Source organism: Salmo trutta, chromosome 40 (assembly GCF_901001165.1).
Source record: "Salmo trutta chromosome 40, fSalTru1.1, whole genome shotgun sequence".
Classification (NCBI taxonomy): Eukaryota; Metazoa; Chordata; class Actinopteri; order Salmoniformes; family Salmonidae; genus Salmo; species Salmo trutta.
Genome location: NC_042996.1, coordinates 20,179,146 through 20,192,659, shown reverse-complemented (window position 1 = coordinate 20,192,659; position 13,514 = coordinate 20,179,146). Strand labels below are relative to the sequence as shown.

Below are 13,514 nucleotides of genomic sequence, written 5' to 3'. Positions count from 1 at the left end.
GTCACTGTCTGCAGTACAGTTATCTCTGGTCTCAAGTTTGTACCACTGACATTGCAGTGAGAAGTTGAACCACTCTTTAATATGCTACTTAAAATAACGAACTTGATATCAAGGCTATATGATTGAACGGATCACATCTTGGCTAGTGAATTTGTGGTTTAGATTGAATTGAGGAAATTGGGTGGTAGTTATGCAAGTCAAGCTTGTCCTCTTTTCAGCTGTGGTGCACATTCCATGGGAAGTCTTTGGTGAAAGAAGGCTGTCAAAATACTCTCAGTGATCTCAAACTAGACTACCTGGATCTTTATCTGATACACTGGCCCATGGGCTTCCAGGTGAGACTAATACCATTTTAACACTATCTCACTTGTAGCTTTTTTTGCTCAAGTAGGCTCCATTGGTTCATGGCAGGGTTATTCAAATCCATGCCTGGAGGTATGGAGTGCTGCTGTTTTCTGTTCTACCTGATAATGCCCCAGGTCTAAATCAGTCCCTGGTAAGAGCGGAAGAATGAAAATTAGCAGTAGAACTGGCTTCAAGGTCCAGATTTGAATTCCCCAGGTTTATGGTGTTGTAAAAGGAATGTCTTATGACTTTTATAATTACTATCGTTGTTGCGCAGCCTGGAGTAGCCCTCTTCCCTACGGACAGCAATGGAAATAATATCGACGATGGGTCCAAATTCCTGGAGACATGGGAGGTGAGTCAGTGCGAGAGGACGCGTCCTCTAAGACACTATAGGACACTGTACAGTTCTCTTCAATTGAACATCACTTAAACTGGGTTATATTCATTAGACACCAAACGGACTGAAACAGGGACTACCTGGTCCAATAAGAAATGCTCATTTTCGTTTTCCGTTGGGTGGCCTAATGAATACAACGCTGAGTTCATTGTAATCTATCACACATTGGGGATGCCATATTGGCCTGTTGTCCTGTATACTAGGCTATGGAGGAGCTGGTGGATGCTGGACTGGTCAAGGCTATCGGTGTCTCCAACTTTAACAAAGACCAGATTGAATCCATCCTGAACAAGCCAGGCCTCAAGTATAAACCTGCCAACAACCAGGTACTGACTTTCCTTCATTACTGAATGAGTGTTTACTGATGGCGATAGTCACTCAAAAAGCTCACAAGCCTGGGATCAACACAATACATTGTGAAGCACACAATGCTGATCCTATATTCTTATGTGATGTTAATTGTATCTTGTATCCCTCAACCTTTTTCTAAATTAGACTTTTCAGGACACTGAGCACCCAACGCTTGTTTTAAACCCTCCCTCAAGGGACAGAGGCCTCATTGTCAATATCCCTGCCCCATTGTCTTATTCACAGTGACCGCTTGGTCAGGTAAAGGCCTGTTTAGTGCCTTATAGTCAGCCTCTTTCCCTGAGGCAAGGCAGCAATGCTTTGGTGACCTTATATTCCTGCTGTTTTGCAGGCACATCTATCCCAATAGACATCCTGATTAACAGGTACATATCAATCTGATTATTTGAGTGGACAGACCTTCTTGTGCTTTCTATTGTCACCATACTGAACAGCTTCCCGAATAAACAGCAAAGCTTTATTGGGCTTGTTTGACCGTAATAAACAAAGGGTCTTAATTAAAATAAATGTTATTCATTTGTAATCCACCATACAATTTAATTCTGTATGTTTATGAACGTAAAATTCCACTCCACTAATTCTCTAATGCTACAGTACATCCCATGTGTTGTAATAAGAACTGTAGGTGAAGTGAATAACCTCACTAATTATCTCTACTGCCAGGTTGAATGCCACCCCTATCTGAACCAGGAGAAGTTGATCAACTACTGTCACTCTAAGGGCATCTCTGTGACAGCCTACAGCCCCCTGGGTTCCCCAGACAGACCATGGTGAGGACATATACTTCAACTAATAATACCTGAGAGATATACACTGAATATACAAAACACTAAGAACACCTGTCCTTTCCATGACAGACTGACCAGGTGAAAGCTATGATCCCTTATTGATGTCACTTGTTAAATCCAATATTTCAATTCAATATTAGGAAGGTGTTCCTAATGTTTGGTATAGTCAGTACACATTCACCTTGTACATGAATTCTGAACATACAGACATTTACAGTTGTCCCTGTGAAAAGATTGTAACACTGTGTGTCAATAACAGGACCAAACCAGAGGACCCTTCGCTGCTGGAGGATCCCAACATCAAGGCCATCGCTGAGAAACACAAGAAGACCTCTGCCCAGGTACTGTACTCTAATACCCTTTTCACACTATCGAGCCAACCCGAACCATACTCATATTTTCTTTAACCTGGGATCACATTTACATGTCCGCTTTTCTCTCTGTCATCCTCACTTCAGGTCCTGATCCGCTTCCAAATCCAACGGAACACGATTGTGATTCCCAAGTCTATCACCCCCACACGTATCCAGGAGAATTTCAAGGTATTATCTCCCATAAATTCTCCGTTATTTGAAGAGGTGTGTCATCTGATTTAATTCACACGTGTGGCTTTGGGGTAATTGTTTTTTTGAACCATGCAGGTGTTTGACTTTGTGTTGAGCGACGAGGAAATGAAGACCATTCTGGGATTCAACAGGAACTGGAGAGTCTGCCCAATGACAGGGTGAGACCCTACGTGGTTCATTTTGACCAATGTACTGTATTTTACAGTATACACACTCTCTGCAGAGGCTCAAACTGTTTAAATAAGTATTATGAGGTCAAATTTCAGTCATCCTCATTTTAATGTGATGATGACAGCTATGTTTATTATGCTGTTACTTTTCTTTGAATGCAAATATACTTCATGTTTATTTGATTTCTGAACATGTGAAAAACTGTACTGTCTCTCTGAATGGTGTTTTGTTTTTCTTTGTCATCCAGGGGCATGAAGCACAAGGACTACCCCTTCGATGCTGAATTTTAAGGAACGTTACATCTGGTGCTATAACTTGGTTGAGATGTCTGCCCTCACTCTGTTCTCGTTCAGATTCATTCTTATTTCTCCCTTTAAGACAATATGCATAACAGCCACCCTTGAGCTAGTTTCTAGCGATTGACTGATTTAGTGTCTGTGTGTTGCACTATTGTATTTCTCATGACATATACACTCTGACTTATGTTATAGCCTGCTAACCTAGCCTAATGCACAATGGTCATTATTTTTTCAACAATCATGGAAACATAATTTGACATAGGATTGATATTAGCGAAGTTTAAAAAAAGCTTGAGAGTTTAGTCGCTGGTTTGATAGGAAATCTGGAGCCTTGGATCTGCTAACAGACAATAGGGTGTTTGTGGCTTCTCACATGACCTAGTTTGTTTGTCTCATTCGATTTGAGTCTCCAATGGTCTCTCACAAACTTTTTCATCAATGAGCCTCCACATTTAAAGGCCATACAATAACCATATAACTTTAAAGAATTGATGTTAACCATAAGTATTCATAGTTTAAGCATAGGAGCTGGGTATGTCATACCTGGTCTTACTGAAGTAAGTTACAGAAATATCACAGTGGTACATGGACATTGTGTATGTGATGTACAGTATTACATATCAACTGTGAGATTTTTCATTTAAATCCATCTGTTTATGTTTCAGGGATAAAAACAGCCAAAGAGTAGAACATTGGCATATAGAAATAGCTTATCCTAATACTACATTGACCTATATGCATTAAGATATTGTGTTAACACTCCTTCCATGAAATACATTTACATTACATTTTACATTTAAGTCATTTAGCAGACACTCTTATCCAGAGCGACTTACAAATTGGTGCATTCACCTTAAGATATCCAGTGGAACAACCACTTTACAATAGTGCATCTAAATCTTTTGGGGGGGGGGGTTAGAAGGATTACTTTATCCTATCCAAGTTATTCCTTAAAGAGGTGGGGTTTCAGGTGTCTCCGGAAGGTGGTGATTGACTCCGCTGTCCTGGCGTCGTGAGGGAGCTTGTTCCACCATTGGGGTGCCAGAGCAGCGAACAGTTTTGACTGGGCTGAGCGGGAACTGTGCTTCCTCAGAGGTAGGGAGGCGAGCAGGCCAGAGGTGGATGAACACAGTGCCCTTGTTTGGGTGTAGGGCCTGATCAGAGCCTGAAGGTACGGAGGTGCCGTTCCCCTCACAGCTCCGTAGGCAAGCACCATGGACTTGTAGCGGATGCGAGCTTCAACTAGTCATAGGAGCCGTTTTCCCTAGAAAGATTTCATCAACACTCCTTGCCTTACAGGATAAAGCACTTCTACTCATTGACTGACTCATGATGTGGGTTGAGACTGTTGTGAAATTCCCAGTTCTCTTCTGTGAAAGTTTTTTAAATGTATTTTTTACCAATAAAGCTTTCTGTGCCTCATTCATTGTGTACTGTGTTCTTATATACTATTATACATGCAGATGATAAGAAAATATTCATATATCAAGGTAGTCAGTTAGCAGTTTATATTTTACTGTGTAAGTTGTCAATGTTAACATATTGTTTGAGATATATCTCTAAAGAGCTCTGTCTAAGGAATTATGAATATAATTTCATATTAGAACAGGGACACCATGATTTGAAAGGCACTTTCCAACATGTAAGTAAACTTACAAGTTATGCAACATTTATAATAAACGTGTTTAAACTGAACAAGTAAAGACAACATTATTTGGCACCTATAGTTGAAGTCGGAATTTACATACACTTAGGTTGGAGTCATTAAAACTCATTTTTCAACCACTCCACAAATTTCTTGTTAACAAACTATAGTTTTGGCAAGTCGGTTAGGACACCTACTTTGTGCATGACACACGTAATTTTTCAACAATTGTTAACAGACAGATTATTTAACTTATAATTCAATATATCACAATTCCAGTGGGTCAGAAGTTTACATACACCAAGTTGACTGTGCCTTTAAACAGCTTGGAAAACTCCAGAAAATGATGTCAAGGCTTTAGAAGCTTCTGATAGGCTAATTGACATCATTTGAGTCAATTGGAGGTTGACCTGTGGATGCATTTCAAGGCCTACCTTCAAACTCAGTGCCCCTTTGCTTGACATCATGGGAAAATCAAAAGAAATCAGCCAAGACCTCAGAAAAAAAATTGTAGACGACAAGTCTGTTTCATCCTTGGGAGCAATTTCCAAATGCCTGAAGGCATCTGTACAATCAATAGTACGCAAGTATAAACACAATGGGACCACGCAGCCGTCATCCTGCTCTGGAATGAGATGCGTTCTGTCTCCTAGAGATGAATGTACTTTGGTGCGAAAAGTGCAAATCAATCCCAGAACAACAGCAAAGGACCTTGTGAAGATGCTGGAGGAAACAGGTTCAAAAGTATCTATATCCATAGCAAAACGAGTCCTATATCGACATAACCTGAAAGCCCGCTCAGCAAGGAAGAAGCCATGCTCCAAAACCGCCATAAAAAAGCCAGACTACAGTTTGCAACTGCACATGGGGACAAAGATCGGACAAATGTGCTCTGGTCTGATGAAACAAAAATAGAACTGTTTGGCCATAATGACAATCGTTATGTTCGGAGGAAAAAGAGGGAGTCTTGCAAGCAGAGGAACACCATCCCAACCGTGAAGCACGGTGGTGGCAGCATCATGTTGTGGTGGTGCTTTGATGCAGGAGGGACTGGTGAACTTCAGAAAATAAATGGCTTAATGAGGAAGGAAAATTATGTGGATATATTGAAGCAACATCTCAAGACATAAGTAAGGAAGTTAAAGCTTGGTTGCAAATGGGTCTTCCAAATGGACAATGACCCCAAGCATACTTCCAAAGTTGTGGCAAATTGGCTTAAGGACAACAAAGTCAAGGTATTGGAGTGGCCATCACAAAGCCCTGACCTCAATCCCAAAGAAAATGTGTGGGCAGAACTGAAAATGTGTGCGAGCAAGGAGGCCTACAAACCTGATTCGGTTAAACCAGCTCTGTCAGGAGGAATTGGCCAAAATTCACCCAACTTACTGTGGGAAGCTTGTGGAAGGCTACCCGAAACGTTTGACCCAAGTTAAACAATTTAAAGGCAATGCTACCGAATAGGAATTGAGTGTATGTAAACTTCTGACCCACTGGGAAATGAATAAAATAATAAAAAAATGAAATAAATAAAAGCTTAAATAAATTATTCTCTCTACTATTATTCTGACATTTCACATTCTTAAAATAAAGTGGTGATCGTAACTGACCAAAGACAGGGAAGTTTTACTAGGATTACATGTCAGGAATTGTGAAAAACTGAGTTGAAATGTATTTGGCTAAGGTGTATGTAAACTTCCGACTTCAACTGTATTACATTACACACTGACATTATCAGTGGACGTTCTGTTCGCCTCCTGAACTTTTCTGTATCTCAAGAACAATGTCAAAGTAGTGGTTGAATCTATATACAACTACTGGACTTCTTGCTGTATGTCCCCGGTGTTTTTCACAGACCGGAAGACCGGCACTACAGTATAGGAATGTGGGTGTCAGGTCAGTGTCCTTTCTCTGTCTTTAGCTCCAGTTCCACTCTGAGGTTTCAGTACTCTGCATGCAGAGGGAAGTCTTTGTGCTTGTTGCCCCTGCAGTGAGGAGGAGGGTACGTCAGGGAAGAACAGGTAAAGAGGATAGTGGGGTTGAAGACAGCATCTAGACACTCTGGAACTCTGTGGACTCACCATTCCATAGTGAATCCTCTCCCGTTCCTGTTGAAACCCAGGATGACTTTCATGTCTTCGTCATTCAGCTCGAAGTCAAACATTTGTTTGAAGGTGACAAAATAACAAATGTAGAAATGTGAAGGATCCAGTGGCTTGAAACCAAAAGATTGTGGGTTCAAATCTGACATTTTCTCTTTTTGAGTACAATTCAAAAACTGTCAATGTCAAATATATGAAGAGGTAAACGTGTCTAGGTCTCAGTGGCTCCCAGGTTAAATCCCTGCCTTGCATGTAGGTTCAAAACAAATCTCTTGTCCGTTTGTGTAAAACTCTCAATATGGGGCGAAGGTTAACCTTTCAACAGGACCCTAAGCACACAGCGCAGACAACTCAGGAGTGGCTTCGAGTCTCTGAATGAAATTGAGGGGCCCAGCCAGAGCCCGGACTTGAACCTACCACACCCATCTGTGGAGAGACCTGAAAATAGTTGTGCAGCAACGCTCCCCATCCAACCTGACAGAGCTGGAGAGGATCTGCAGAGAAGAATAGGAGAAACTCCCCAAATACAGGTGTGCCAAGCTTGTAGCGTCATACTCAAGAAGAGTCGAGGCTGTAATTGCTGTCAAAACTGCTTCAACAAAGTACTGAGTAAAGAGTCTGAATACTTATGTAATTGTGATATTTCAGTTATTTTTAGTTATTTATTTGCAAAATAAAATGACAAACCAGTTTTGCTTTGTCATTATGGGGTATTATGTGTAGATTGATGAGGGGAAAAAACTATTTAAAACATTTTAGAATAAGGCTATAACGTAACAAAATGTTGGAAAAGTGAAGGGGTCTGAATACTTTCCAAATGGACTGTAATTTTAAATATAGGCACGTCTTCATTTAAACTAAGTGCCCACTTTTTCCAGGTGTTTTTCTCAAATTTTATCTTTTCACAGGCGGGAGCCCAGGTATTTACCACCATGAGTTCTGACAGCCTTCCAACTATCCCGGAGAGTCAGCTGAGCCTGGGATCGAACCTACAATCCCATACATCAGATGTAAGATTCTTACCAGAGCCAACGGCACTTCCACACTTAGAACACGGCTCTTTGTATATTTGACATTGAAAGCTGCAGAAAACAGACAAGATATGAACCTAGAACCTCTAGGTTAGGAGGCAGGGATTGAACCTCTGAGCGACCAACGCCATCCAGTTATAATTGTCAAAAAATACCTGAACATTTTCCTTGATCCAGGAAGGTGTAGCCGACTAGGGAATGACGATCACATTCCTGTCATCATTGTGTGTAGGAACGGACCAAGGCGCAGCATGAGTATAGTTCCACATCTTTTATTTGAATGTGAAACTTTGCAAGACAAACAATAAACTATAAACAAAACACAAACCGTGACGACAGAGGTGCAACATGCACTAACTCAAAAATAATCTCCCACAAACACAAGTGGGAAAAACAACTACTTAAATATGATCCCCAATTAGAGACAATGATGATCAGCTGCCTCTAATTGGGAATCATACAAAAACCCAACATAGAAAAAAGAAACTAGAACACAACATAGAAAAAATAAACTAGATTAAAAAAATCAGTCACGCCCTGACCTACTCTACCATAGAAAATAAGAGCACTCTATGGTCAGGACGTGACAATTTCCCTGGATTTGAAAGTGGATAAGGACCTGTGGAGATAAGAACAGGGATTGGTCCCTTGACTGACCTTAGACCAAGACTCCTTTTACCCAGCCAAAGAATGTAACTGTTACCATGTGAGTGTTGGACCCACGTCCCGATGACATGGTTTCAAAACAATGATTCTTATGTCAGAAGAGACTTGTTTTGGAAAACAGCAGCCAAAACCTTGACAATTGATTGTCTCCATTCTAACCCCTAGCTGTTTTCTTTTAAAGCTTTACACATGCGACCCATAACCAATTTCATACATAGGCGAATCATTGTATATAAATCTATCTGCATATATCATTGTACTGTAAGGTTCTTTGAAGCTGTGTTAACCTCAACTTGAATGGACTTTTGTTGAAAATTGAGAATTTCACGAATCATGACAGGAGTAGGCGTGGTTGAGAACAAGGTTTGTTCTGCCCTTTGTATTCCATATAGCTAGGGCCTTGGGTTTAGTGAAATCATGTGACATGCCTGGATTTTAACCTTTTTTTATGGTGTCCCCTTTTCTTTTTCTGTCAGATGGTCCACCACCATCCTCAGACAATTGCTTTCATTTTTGGTGTAATTCAATATTTCTGAATAAGGCTTAAAATACAGGATCAAATCTTGCTACAGTATGTCACTAAAGGCAGAATTAGGGGAAAGTGTTGTTTCTCTCATACCTGTGCTGTGGTCTTATTGTGCTTATCAGCGATGGCCTTTATTTTTTGGTCCTCAAGCTGAGATGGCTCTATTTTAGATGGCTCTATTTTAGTATTCCTTATGTTGACATGAAGTCAAACACACATCATTTTTAATGGTGGGTGGGGTCTGAAAAAAAATCTGTAAGTGGGGAAAGAATAGGGTCCAACACTGCACACACTCATTGAAACATTGTCAATAACCAATTACATACCATGAATGTTTTCAATCATTTCAGTGTAATTCTATAACCTCGACTTTATACACATCAGGAATATCTTATAAAAGTGTGATCTATCTCACCATGGTCCTCAACCAGGTACTGCAGTCTGTGGTGATCAAGATAGACAAAACAAGTCAGTACAGTTTGTATCAAGGTATTATTGCCCCATCTCTGTATTACCAACGGCGCATCTTTGTTTTTGTCCTTTCAGAATGAATGCCACCTGTATATGACTCAGTAGCAGGCAGGTTGGTACTTGAGCCCTGGCTTGTTCAGTATGTATTCAATCTGGTCTTTGTTAAAGTGTTGTAATACAGTAATATTAGACTGCTGCAGCACGTGTTGAATTACAATTGAAATGACAATATAGCCTATGGTCAAATTGAAGTGTCATGGAGAAGTGTGGCAGTTGAGTAAGAGCACACCCAGAACAAATGATAGTACTAGCATGACATTGGTCACCATACAGAGCATGCACATGACATGCCTTCAGCATGTATGGAGCTCTTTGTCTGCCTGGCGTCTAGTGGGAAATCATATGAACAAATCTACAAACATGAGTCTTGTGACCAAGTTGATAATTGGCCTCGTACGCACCTTACTGACAATGAAAAGATCCAAAGATCCAGAATTCCTAGAGACATGTGTGGTGAGTCAGTGCGAGAGGACGCGTCCTCTAAGACACTATAGGACACTGTACAGTTCTCTTCAATTTAACATCACTTCAACTGGGTTATATTCATTAGACACCAAACGGACTGAAACAGGGACTACCTGGTCCAATAAGAAATGCTCATTTTTGTTTTCCGTTGTGTGCCCTAATGAATACAACCCTGAGTTTATTGTAATCTATCACACATTGGGGATGCCGTGTTGTCCTGTATACTAGGCTATGGAGGAGCTGGTGGATGCTGGACTGGTCAAGGCTATCGGTGTCTCCAACTTTAACAAAGACCAGATTGAATCCATCCTGAACAAGCCAGGCCTCAAGTATAAACCTGCCAACAACCAGGTACTGACTTTCCTTCATTACTGAATGAGTGTTTACTGATGGCGATAGTCACTCAAAAAGCTCACAAGCCTGGGATCAACACCATACATTGTGAAGCACACAATGCTGATCCTATATTCTTATGTGATGTTAATTGTATCTTGTATCCCTCAACCTTTTTCTAAATTAGACTTTTCAGGACACTGAGCACCCAACGCTTGTTTTAAACCCTCCCTCAAGGGACAGAGGCCTCATTTGTCAATATCCCTGCCCTATTGTCTTATTCACAGTGACCGCTTGGTCAAGTAGAGGCCTGTTTAGTGCCTTATAGGCAGCCTCTTTCCCTGAGGCAAGGCAGCAATGCTTTGGTGACCTTATATTCCTGCTGTTTTGCAGGCACATCTATCCCAATAGACATCCTGATTAACAGGTACATATCAATCTGATTATTTGAGTGGACAGACCTTCTTGTGCTTTCTATTGTCACCATACTGAACAGCTTCCCGAATAAACAGCAAAACTTTATTGGGCTTATTTGACCTTAATAAACAAAGGGTCTTAATTAAAATAAATGTTATTTATTTGTAATCCACCATATAATTTAATTCTGTATGTTTATGAACGTAAAATTCCAATCCACTAATTCTCTAATGCTACAGTACATCCCATGTGTTGTAATAAGAACTGTAGGTGAAGTGAATAACCTCACTAATTATTTCTACTGCCAGGTTGAATGCCACACCTATCTGAACCAGGAGAAGTTGATCAACTACTGTCACTCTAAGGGCATCTCTGTGACAGCTTACAGCCCCCTGGGTTCCCCAGACAGACCATGGTGAGGGCATATACTTCAACTAATAATACCTGAGAGATATACACTGAGTATACAAAACATTAAGAACACCTGTCCTTTCCATGACAGACTGACCAGGTGAAAGCTATGATCCCTTATTGATGTTACTTGTTAAATCCAATATTTCAACTCATTTTTAGGAAGGTGTTCCTAATGTTTGGTATAGTCAGTATACATTCACCTTGTACATGAATTCTGAACATACAGACATTTACAGTTGTCCCTGTGAAAAGATTGTAACACTGTGTGTCAATAACAGGGCCAAACCAGAGGACTCTTCGCTGCTGGAGGATCCCAACATCAAGGCCATCGCTGAGAAACACAAGAAGACCTCTGCCCAGGTACTGTACTCTAATACCCTTTTCACACTATCGAACCAGCCCGAACCATACTGATATTTTCTTTAACCTGGGATCCCATTTACATGTCCGCTTTTCTCTCTGTCATCCTCACTTCAGGTCCTGATCCGCTTCCAAATCCAACGGAACACGATTGTGATTCCCAAGTCTATCACCCCCACACGTATCCAGGACAATTTCAAGGTATTATCTCCCATAAATTCTCCATTATTTGAAGAGGTGTGTCATCTGATTTAGTTCACACGGGTGGCTTTGGGGTAATTGTCTTTTTGAACCATGCAGGTGTTTGACTTTGTGTTGAGCGACGAGGAAATGAAGACCATTCTGGGCTTCAACAGGAACTGGAGAGTCTGTCCAATGACAGGGTGAGACCCTACGTGGTTCATTTTGACCAAAATATACTGTATTTGCAGAGGCTGAAACTGTTTAAATAAGTATTGTGAGGTCAAATTTCATTCATCCTCATTTTAATGTGATGATGACAGCTATGTTTATTATGCTGTTACTTTTCTTTGAATGCAAATTTACTTCATGTTTATTTGATTTCTGAACACATGAAAAACTGTACTGTCTCTCTGAATGGTGTTTTGTTTTTCTTTGTCATCCAGGGGCATGAAGCACAAGGACTACCCCTTCAATGCTGAATTTTAAGGAACGTTACATCTGGTGCTATAACTTGGTTGAGATGTCTGCCCTCTCTCTGTTCTCGTTCAGATTCATTCTTATTTCTCCCTTTAAGACAATGTGCATAACAGCCACCCTTGAGCTAGTTTCTAGCGATTGACTGATTTAGTGTCTGTGTGTTGCACTATTGTATTTCTCATGACATATACACTCTGACTTATGTTATAGCCTGCTAACCTAGCCTAATGCACAATGGTCATTATTTTTTCAACAATCATGGAAACATAATTTGACATAGGATTGATATTAGTGAAGTTTAAAAAAAGCTTGAGAGTTTAGTCGCTGGTTTGATAGGAAATCTGGAGCCTTGGATCTGCTAACACACAATAGGGTGTTTGTGGCTTCTCACATGACCTAGTTTGTTTGTCTCATTCGATTTGAGTCTCCAATGGTCTCTCACAAACTTTTTCATCAATGAGCCTCCACATTTAAAGGTCATACAATAACCATATAACTTTAAAGAATTGATGTTAACCATAAGTATTCATAGTTTAAGCATAGGAGCTGGGTATGTCATACCTGGTCTTACTGAATGAAGTAAGTTACAGAAATATCACAGTGGTACATGGACATTGTGTATGTGATGTACAGTATTACATATCAACTGTGAGATTTTTCATTTAAATCCATCTGTTTTTGTTTCAGGGATAAAAACAGCCAAAGAGTAGAACATTGGCATATAGAAATAGCTTATCCTAATACTACATTGACCTATATGCATTAAGATATTGTGTTAACACTCCTTCCATGAAATACATTTACATTACATTTTACATTTAAGTCATTTAGCAGACGCTCTTATCCAGAGCGACTTACAAATTGGTGCATTCACCTTAAGATATCCAGTGGAACAACCACTTTACAATAGTGCATCTAAATCTTTTTTTGGGGGGGGGGTTAGAAGGATTACTTTATCCTATCCCAGGTATTCCTTAAAGAGGTGGGGTTTCAGGTGTCTCCGGAAGGTGGTGATTGACTCCGCTGTCCTGGCGTCGTGAGGGAGCTTGTTCCACCATTGGGGTGCCAGAGCAGCGAACAGTTTTGACTGGGCTGAGCGGGAACTGTGCTTCCTCAGAGGTAGGGAGGCGAGCAGGCCAGAGGTGGATGAACGCAGTGCCCTTGTTTGGGTGTAGGGCCTGATCAGAGCCTGAAGGTACGGAGGTGCCGTTCCCCTCACAGCTCCGTAGGCAAGCACCATGGACTTGTAGCGGATGCGAGCTTCAACTAGTCATAGGAGCCGTTTTCCCTAGAAAGATTTCATCAACACTCCTTGCCTTACAGGATAAAGCACTTCTACTCATTGACTGACTCATGATGTGGGTTGAGACTGTTGTGAAATTCCCAGTTCTCTTCTGTGAAAGTTTTTTAAATGTATTTTTTACCAATA

The 13,514-nt window shown here is 40.6% G+C and overlaps 2 protein-coding genes across 5 annotated transcripts in view; both read left to right on the top strand.

Moving 5' to 3' along the window:
• The window catches only part of LOC115180618 (aldo-keto reductase family 1 member B1), a 29,707-nt gene that overhangs the window by 6,922 nt on the left and 9,271 nt on the right, over positions 1 to 13,514 (top strand). For 2 of the 4 annotated variants that reach the window (XM_029742851.1, XM_029742848.1), the window contains exons 3-10: positions 219 to 335; positions 623 to 700; positions 949 to 1,071; positions 1,778 to 1,884; positions 2,162 to 2,243; positions 2,361 to 2,444; positions 2,544 to 2,626; positions 2,887 to 3,726. In XM_029742851.1, coding sequence (XP_029598711.1) covers positions 219 to 335; positions 623 to 700; positions 949 to 1,071; positions 1,778 to 1,884; positions 2,162 to 2,243; positions 2,361 to 2,444; positions 2,544 to 2,626; positions 2,887 to 2,929 — 717 coding nt within the window. In that variant the 3' untranslated portion in view covers positions 2,930 to 3,726. Of the gene's footprint in view, positions 1 to 218; positions 336 to 622; positions 701 to 948; positions 1,072 to 1,777; positions 1,885 to 2,161; positions 2,244 to 2,360; positions 2,445 to 2,543; positions 2,627 to 2,886; positions 3,728 to 13,514 lie in introns of those variants that run through there. The other 2 variants (XM_029742849.1, XM_029742850.1) reach the window with 2 other exon arrangements.
• LOC115180619 (aldo-keto reductase family 1 member B1-like) lies at positions 707 to 12,556 on the top strand. The gene is made up of 7 exons (XM_029742852.1): positions 707 to 948; positions 10,130 to 10,252; positions 10,960 to 11,066; positions 11,344 to 11,425; positions 11,543 to 11,626; positions 11,726 to 11,808; positions 12,052 to 12,556. The coding sequence occupies exons 2-7, from the start codon at positions 10,133 to 10,135 to the stop codon at positions 12,092 to 12,094; spliced, it is 519 nt and encodes a 172-aa protein (XP_029598712.1). The 5' UTR covers positions 707 to 948; positions 10,130 to 10,132; the 3' UTR covers positions 12,095 to 12,556.